The sequence below is a fragment of the Limulus polyphemus genome, unplaced genomic scaffold (genome assembly GCF_000517525.1).
Source record: "Limulus polyphemus unplaced genomic scaffold, Limulus_polyphemus-2.1.2 Scaffold1506, whole genome shotgun sequence".
Classification (NCBI taxonomy): Eukaryota; Metazoa; Arthropoda; class Merostomata; order Xiphosura; family Limulidae; genus Limulus; species Limulus polyphemus.
The window spans coordinates 110,017-119,637 of NW_013667116.1; the positions used below are offsets into that span (position 1 = coordinate 110,017).

Genomic DNA, 9,621 nt, shown 5'->3' on the forward strand with positions numbered 1-9,621 from the left:
GGGGGAATTTTATTCCCACTTCCGACTATTAATCGTAAACGGATTAGTACGATCTAAGGACTAATTATAATTTCTTAAGTCGTAATCATTTATGGGGATTTTTCCACTCCGATATATCGAAACGATGACATCAAGATATTATATTTCTTAGTGTAATCATTGTGGGGATTTCTCCACTCCGATATATCGAAACGATGACATTCAAGATATTATATTTCTTAGTGTAATCATTGTGGGGATTTCTCCACTCCGATATATCGAAACGATGACATCAAGATATTATATTTCTTAGTGTAATCATTGTGGGGATTTCTCCACTCCGATATATCGAAACGATGACATTTTTTTCTTCAGAATGCTATTATGCTATCAGAGGATATTTTAGTAACGATTGGTAAAAATGTTTACAGTAGTGCACCTTGTAGTTCGCTAGCAACGATAATGGGTCAAATACCGACGTCGTTACGTACTTATGAAATCGATACAACGCTTTCAAACTCAATTTCTTAGTATGTTCGAGCTGAATCACATATCCACTGTTATTTAAACGTGACGAGAAAATTGACCCGCCACCTATAGTTCGATTTGAGTTATACGTTACGTGAAGAGGATCTCAAAATTTACTCTTTACTAAAATACCACGAACACGGATGTTTGGCGTAGTTTCCTCACGTCACAGCGATCTCTTCAAGTTTATCAATACTTTTATAACGTAAGGATTTTCTTCAAGTTTACGTTTATTTGAAATCTGTCTTTCAAAATCTTGAGCGATCGGTTTTTAAATCTCCAAAAACTACATCAGAAAAGTTTATCCCGATTAATGTTTTTTTCTTTTTTTTGTGGGGTGGTTGGGGGGACAGGCTTACTAAGGCGTGCTATCAGTTACAGAGTAGTATGCGGATCAGTTATTCAGAGCCCCTATTTTTTTGTTTTGTCTCGCTTTAAACCCGCCGTTGATTTTGATGATTCAACAGTTTGTCAGGTAATGCTCTTATAAACAAGCATGTTTTAAGGGAGGTTCATTCTTTGATTGAACTTTTTGTGCTTCACGGAGTGGATCGCGAAACAAGCATTTCTTGAGAGCATTTTCGTGGTGAACTATGTCATGCACGTGTGTTATGTTCTGCTTGTATGTAAAAACAATCACCATCTCTTGATGGAGGGTGGCCAGCTGGTTAGTCGATCTTGTTGCATTGGAAAACGATTCAAACCGATATCTGGTTCCTTACACTCGTGGCAGTTAAACTAACAAACTTACACGTAGAATAAAACAGCTTTATTTGTATAGAACGAGCGTAGAAGTAACGTTTATCACAGACGAAAAAAATCGGCATAGTCTTGCTGAAATGTTAGTGTGCAGTGAATACAACCTTTATTGTTTCAGTATTGTTTAAAATCAGAAATAAAGGATTGTTGGGAAAAATTAGACTTCTTTTGCACTTGTAGCAGTTAATTGCTGTAGAACCGTAAGAGCATGAATGTCTATATAATTGTAACTCCCAGAAACAATACTAAAGATCAACAATGTAGCACGTGGTATGTAGCAACTACTAGATGCTAACATTTTTAAGTACAGAGTAATTATTGTAATAATATTATCATATAATGAAATATTAATTATAACGTTTCTTTCGTTAATTAAGAGAACGCAAGGAGGTTCTATCTGTTTATTATTGACTCTCGTTAGTGCTAAGCGAACAGTCTGTTAGACATATTTTAAACTGTAACCGTACTTGTATCAAATGTATTTATGTATCTCGAATTGTCAACACCTCTAACTGCCAAAATCACGTAAAGAGATGTCCATAGGGCCTTAAATATTGTATGAAATTGTTTTGAAAGTTATCTAATTAATTAGCATATTCAGTCATGCTAATCAAATTATCATGGAGGCTTTTCACCTAACAACAAAGATTAGTTTATAAAATTCAAGCTAAAGCTCTTCTTGACAGAACGCCACTTAAATACAATTAAAAACAAATATTATGTTTCAGAGAACTCTTTCTTATATGATTCATACATTCTGTTTTTCATCAACATTTTTTTCCCCTGGTTCACCTCTCTTTTTTTTTCAGTTTTTATTACACAGTAATTTGTATTTTGGGGGATTAGATCCCCCTCCACGGGTGGCCTTGTTAACAAAGAATATTTCCCTGCGAGTAAAAAATAATATTTGTGTAAGTTTCTACGAGTAAAATATTAACGTCTACTTTTGTAAACAATTTACAGTAAAAAATGTTGTGAATACTCGCATTTGACATATGGTTGTAAGATTCTTATGGTGTGTAGAATAAGATACGGGATTCATGTTATAACTGTTTATGTCGACGTGTAACATGAAATGTATTTTAACTTTTTTTTTCTTTCGCTCTTTTATTGTTCCCCCGGTAGGACAGAGGTAGGTTTTCGGATTTACAATGCTAAAATCAGGGGTTCAATTCCCCTCGGTGGACACAGCAGATAGCTCGATGTGGCTTTGTTATAAGATAAACAACCTTATCCTTTTTATTGTGAAACTTCGTTTTCCTCCGAACACACCAAAAACACTTCTTGGTTGTAGTCATATTGATGATAAGTAGTAAATGTAGTGTTGTGGGATTTTCTTGCGACATATAGTCGTTTTGTGTTGTTTGCATGTGTTCGAAAAAAGGTCAGCCAAAATTTAAAAAGCAGTTAAAAAAATAAAAGCTACCAACAGAATGACACAAAAATCGGTATTTTAGGCGCTTCGTACAGATAGAGTAAAATCCTCAATAATAGTGCAACATGCCAGTAATATGTAGGCCATTTGTCTATATTTATTCCATTAAATCGGACTAGTAAATGAGCCCAACACGAAACCAGCAAACGCTTCGTGTCACTTGGCAAAATCAAAACATATGCTTCCTCTGTTACAACAGAAAAACAAATTTGTTATTAAGTTCCTTAAATACAGTCCTAGTAGTTAGCATGTCGACTAGTTGATCCAAGAGTCTGGCGTTCGCGTCCCGTTATCGCAAAAAATTAAATCGTGCTTCCGGGTCGTGGATGCGAAACAGTGGTGACCGCCAAATCCCATTATTCGATCAGGTAAGAATAAGTCCAAGAGTTTGCGGTAGGTGCTATTTATTATAAGTTCAAGAGTTTGCGGTAGGTGCTGTTTATTAGCTGCCCTCACTCTAGTCTATCAATTCCAAATTAGGGACGGCTTGCGCACCACAGACATTATGTAGCTTTGCGCAAATATACAAACTATTCAGTCACATAAATATATAATACTGCATCAGACACGCCTCTTTTTTTTATGCCACGTGCTATTTCTAAAGAATACACCTATTTACATGCACGGAGAATAATATAATAATAATAAACTTCTGGAATTATTTCGAAATATACCACTGTAAACGCATCTGAACTGTTCTGGAGCTTTTCATATGTCCCTGTTAAAACTTATCAGTTGCAACAAAATATGTTTATTCGAGAAGAACAGTCAAGTGTTACGCTGTGTTTATAGTAACTAGCTAGAGAGAATGTAGTAATGCACATTGGCATAAGTTATCTTGTACAATACATTAAATCGTTTAATTATATAATACTCTTTAGATATTTTATACCATTAAACTCCATGTAATTTCAGCTACTAACATCTTATTTGAACTACGATGAATCCCAGACTAACATCTACATGTTCTGAATACGAATAGAAATAATTAACTTTGAAAGTATAGTTAAGTTATTCTTTTTTATTGTACTAATGCAGTAACCCCCCACACGCAAACAGTGCTAAAAAACGCATATAGTAACATAAAATAGTCTTATTTTTGTGTACAGTAATGTATAATGTGTTCATATAGTAATATAAAATAAAGTCTTATTTTTGCGTACAGTAATGTATAATGTGTTCATATAGTAACATAAAATGGTCTTATTTTTGCGTACAGTAATGTATAATGTGTTCATATAGTAACATAAAATGGTCTTATTTTTGCGTACAGTAATGTATAATGTGTTCATATAGTAATATAAAATAGTCTTATTTTTGCGTACAGTAATATATAATGTGTTCATATAGTAACATAAAATAGTCTTATTTTTGCGTACAGTAATGTATAATGTGTTCATATAGTAACATACAGTTCAATTTTTTTTGTAGTTTTTGTACTAGTATATCGGTATGTTGTTCAATCTTATGTTTCATAAGAGTATGGTATAAGTAGCTATAGAGTTCAGGCGTACTTTTTTATTTAAATATTGGTGTTATAACTTTAAAAACATCACGTCTTGTTCTCTTTTATACGGTATGATGGCCTGTTGACTGATTAGAACAGTCTTCGCCTCACACCTACAGATCGGTAATATTTTTCATAAAGAGAAAACAAATATATGCAAGTGTACAATCAAAACCAGTGATGTTTGTGCAACTCTAAGTACACATACAAAACTGAATGTAACCGAAAACCATGACTGAACTCTACGACCTCCAGATGAGGAGGAGGGGGCAGCAGTTTACTTCTTATAACCTGTTTTGCTTCTTTTAAATATTTCCTCTCGTTGTTAAATTTTAATCGTAACTAATACTTCTAAATACGTTACCCGCCCTAGCTTCTACAGTTTCAATCAAAATATAGCTCAAAATTAGATGATGATTGATCATAAGAAAATATCAGTGGTATTTTCTTATCACAAATTACGTAGTGAAAATACAACAACTGAACTTTGAACTGCCTGGGGGAGTGTTTTAGTATCTTATAGCTGTCAGCCAAAAGTGTTCCTTCTTTACATATAGAAATAAAGTCTTAACTAGCCACTAGTCCATAAAATATTGTTACACCGACTTTATGAAATGCTTAAAACCTTTTTTTTTCTTTACAAATCCCCCCCCCCCCTCCCCCGAGACTCATTCTCGTGGATGGGAAAAAATCGCTTTGGAAACCGCTCAAGCTTCGGTGGTGTCTTGTTTATATTACATACCGATTGTTACACCCTTATGTAAATAAGTGAACTATGCTGTTTAATAGAATCTTATGCTAGAAATACACACGTATATAGTTACAAACTCACGTAGTTCCCTCATTGCCTCTCTGGTTCTTGACCTCCTGTAAGCAGTTGCGAAAATGGAATTCTGTACACGACTCACATGAACGCCATTATGTAGTCTGTATCATGACCTAGCAGCGACTGTCACTTCCAGTCGTGCCAAGGTATAGAGTAGCTAGCATCGATCAGGACGCTTGTTAAATCATTGCACGATAGAGGGCGTTTGATTTCTCATACCAAGTAACTAAAACATCGAGCTAAAGACGTGATAGCGAACGTGGACTTTGGTCTTTCATTTTTGTTTTGTAACTGATATACTTACTTTATCGTGGTCTTTCAAATGTATCTGTGTCTGTTTGAATGTAATTCGAAGTAAATAATAATTAAAAGAACTATTTGTGTAAATTACATGTGCTCTGTCTAAGTTCCGAGCAGATAAATATCTGAATGACCTTTTATTTCTGCCATCATTCGAACCAGCGTGTTACTGAGGTTAATGATGGTACATATCGGGAATTTAAGCCAACTATGAGCGTGGATTACAATTTAAACATAATTTAAAAAGTACAGATCCATTGATGAATACTAACTGGAATAGTAAACTGATTTGAAGTACTTAGTGTTATAAATTGATAAAGTATATAATGATTAGCTTGCGTTGAATCAACAATTCAGTACCTTCGCTTTCAACGATATTTTCGGCCGTAATCCCAAAACAGGAAATTTAAGCCTTTTTAATACAATACATACATATTAGTTTTGCATTGCCTACAACACGCAATGAGCAGAGGGAGATGTACTATATTTATGAAATCCACTTTGTTTTTCATAATATTCACAGCCCTGTGTGAAAAGTCTCTCTTGCCGAATTGAAAGAAATTGGCATCGATTGTGGCCTAAGTGGTTAGTGCACCGTACTATGTATCTGCGGGTCCAATATTACGGTAGCGTCCCGAAAAAAAAATTAAAAGGCGCTTTGCAATTATGGACGGCACGAGTGCGTTACAAGGGTGATGGTCAAATCCCACTATTCGGTGAAACGAGAGAAGCCCAAGAGCTGGCGGTGTATGCTTTTGACTTGCTGCCTTCTCTTTATCAGTTCAAAATTAGGGCCCATGGTGGGCAAAGCACAGATAGCCCTTTGTGCTTAATCAGAAACAACAACAACAATCAAAATTAGCGACGACTAATGCAGATAGATCTTGTGTAACTTAACAAAACATCCGAAAAAGAAGCGTCACACAAACACACACACACACGTACACATATAGAACGCACGCACGCACACACATATATATATTTATAGAGAGAGAGAGATGAGGAAAAAAGGTTTTTCTGAAAACAGTGCATTCAATTTTCCAACGATAATGACGGAATATATCAAACACAGAATTCATGTACGTGTGGGTTTTAGATTACCACTTAAAGTCCGATTTTAGTACTAAGTTAGTCACACAACGGGTACGAAACACAAGCTTGATGACAGCGGGTCGTTTGCAAAGTATAAGTCTCTGTTCTTAAAAGATTGTTTTTTTTAGTAGTGGCGTCGAGGTTGAATTACACACTACTTGTACCGCCGTACCTTGAGGGTCATCTAACAATCACTTGTCGGGATGTTGGATGGCTGATTATGCCATATTTTGTCACGTGTGTGCATTTGAAAAGACACTGGGAGTCACTGGTATCGAGCGTAATGTTACGTCATCAAAACGAAGTGCTTCAATGAACAAAGTGTTTACTCAGCTATATAAGCATAAGCGCTTATCCTGATGACGTCAGGAGCATTATATATATACACACACAAACGGAGTGTACTAATAAAAATGTTATTTATTATAAACAGGGTATTATTTACACAGTACAACGTTTCTAATAATGTCAGGTTAACGTGGTGATACCCTGTACTGTGTAAATAATACCCTGTTTATCCGATAATAAGAAAGTTTCAGTTATATGATAGAGTATTTCCTCTTAATTATTGAGTGCATTAATATTTTTAAAACTTATAAAGTACAGTTTTACAGTTGTTAGTCTCATTTTTGTGGGTGCGTTATGAGAGTGGCAGTAGATTCCGTTATTCGATTCAAAGCCGGACAAAGGTGTTGTGGCGGGGAGTGCTGCTGTGATTAATAGTTCAAAATTATGGATGGCTACACCTCAGTCGTAGGGGGGATCTAATCTGGCTGTTTAGTATATGTGTCGCATGATATGCTGTTCATGTTGGAAGTTCCAAATATGAAATTGAACTAAAAAAAATATATTTCCAGAGATAACTAATAATAACGCTATTAAATTGTTTATTAAAAGCTATAGCAATCACACTACACTAGTATAAATACTGGGTCGACCATGGCCTATTGGTTGGCATGCTGGGCTGCGGATTGGAAGGTTCAAGATTTGAGCTCCTTACGCTCCACACTTTTAAGCTACAGAGCCTCATAACTGTGACATTCAATTTCTGTATTGATTAAGAACAGCATCATAGGCGGCGGGTGCTGCCGATTCGATGCCGTATCTCCAATTAGCAGTTTAAATTAGTTCTTTGACCTAACCGTTTCGCCTATGTATCGATTGCATGAGATAACATTCAAGTTGTAAAATGCCACTCATGTTTCACGGGTATGAGTTAATGATGTATTATACACATCCATTTTTTCTTGAACTTATATAAATTATCCATATGTCAAAAGAATACATTACTGCACACAAAGAACAAATAATTGTTAATAAATAGAAATGTTAACTAATGTTGACTATACTTGCGCGTGCAATAGAAATATTTACTGAATTTTGTTAACATTTATAGTTCGGCCATCTTAAGTTCATGCGATTATTCGGTAGACAAATGCTTATATATATTGAAATAAAAATTTAGTACTCCATCAGAATATGAGTGTAATAACCAGAGAGAGTATCACTGAAAATATTCGAAATTATTCTGATGATGATGATGATGATGAGTTAGCTGTCGAGGACGAGACTGAAGAAAATGGTAATGTTATTGACGATGTTGATTACGCTGAACAAGCAGAAGTACCAGACAGTGTGACATAAACGTTTATCAAGAATACGAGGACGCTGAGGGGAATGGACCCCAAAATAAGCGACAAAGGCGACTACGGGAACCTTCAGTTCCACTCTGCTGTACAAAGACATCTTTAAGCGCTGGTGCCTTTGCTGGTACAACTGGTAATCTAATTGACCCAATAATATTTCACACACCTGGTTATTTTAAACTTTTTTGTAATTGAGGACTTTATCAGTTACTTGGCAAGTGGAACAAACATATGTTTAACGATTTATAAGTGAGAATAACCCGAGAAAAAAGTCTCGTGTTTTGAGTCTGGTTGGTTTGTTGTGAATCTCGCGCACAGCTACACGAGGGCTATCTGCGCTAGTCGTCCTTAATTTAGCAGTGATAGGCTAGAGTGAAGACAGCTAGTCAACCCCACCCACCGCCAACTCTTGGCCTACTCTCTATCAACTAATAAGGAGATTGACGGCCACATTATAACGCCCTCACGGCTGAAAGGGCAAACATGTTCGGGGACGGGGATTCGAACCCGCGACCCTAACCATCAGGCCTTGCCAGGCCTCTCATGTTTGAAAATGATATCTGGCAATCATCAGAGAAATGAAATACTTTTATTTGGTTTACATTTCTTATGCATGGAACTATAAGAAAAACGAACTAGTTTGTTGAATTGATAACATTTTATGGGTATTATTCGAAACCTAACAGACATTTACTCTGGCGTTATAAAATGTGTCGGCAGTTAAAAAAAAAGGCTACACTGTCTAAGGCCGAAAAGACGATACGAAGCTATTTTATTCGCTGTTGTTTTGTTAATTGTATGCTGCCACCCAAGGGCTAAGCGGTAAATCTGTGGACTAAAAATCTGGTTTCGATAGCCGCGGTTGGCAGTACACAGATAACCCATTGTGTAGCTTTTTGCTTAACAACAAACAAACAAATAATTGCATGCTTGACGTTGAACTTGTATAACAAAGAACTAAGTAACAGAAATAATTATCAAATGTTTTTTTGTTGCATAAGTATTAGTTGTGCCCAAATCGATATTATGTATGCATTAGAGTATTTGTTATATTATTGATATCGAAACACTGTTGATTTGCGTAAGCATTGTTTGTTATTGTAATAATGATGTCTCACGCTACATTATTACTGTATGTTTATCTATATACTACTAAAACTCAGAGATTGTTTGTGTGTTTGCTTATCTGTAATTAGATACGCGCAAAAACGGCGCACAATAGCGGCATATTTGTAATGAAATGAGAATAGAAACAGAATAAAACAAGTTTCTTTAAAATCGGGCCACGGGGTCCCGAGTTAGCCCCGTTTTTCGGGTCACTTTTCGTACATTACATTATTATAAAACTTCGTTGATACAACAATATACGCACAACAGAAATTAAATGATGAGATGAAAATGTATTATAACGGCGCGTAGAAAGAACAACAATAAAATGGACCTATAATATTATCGACTATTTGCAAACAGTAACTAAGGAGACGAGGTAAAAAATTAAAATCAAGTCGAGAACAACAACAAAATTTTATAAACGAAAACCTCTCGACCG

The 9,621-nt window shown here is 35.6% G+C and overlaps 2 protein-coding genes across 10 annotated transcripts in view; one reads left to right on the top strand and one right to left on the bottom strand.

Moving 5' to 3' along the window:
- The window catches only part of LOC106463863 (ninein-like protein), a 156,543-nt gene that overhangs the window by 79,037 nt on the left and 67,885 nt on the right, over positions 1–9,621 (top strand). The gene's annotated exons all lie outside the window — the stretch shown is intronic.
- The window catches only part of LOC111086875, a 40,233-nt gene that overhangs the window by 2,244 nt on the left and 28,368 nt on the right, over positions 1–9,621 (bottom strand). Inside the window, exon 1 of one of the 2 annotated variants that reach the window (XM_022391490.1) lies at positions 5,041–5,203. The exons of the other annotated variant lie outside the window; for it this stretch is intronic. Within the exon in view, the coding sequence (XP_022247198.1) occupies positions 5,041–5,053 (13 nt within the window). The 5' untranslated portion in view covers positions 5,054–5,203. Of the gene's footprint in view, positions 1–5,040; positions 5,204–9,621 lie in introns of those variants that run through there. 2 annotated transcript variants of the gene reach the window in all.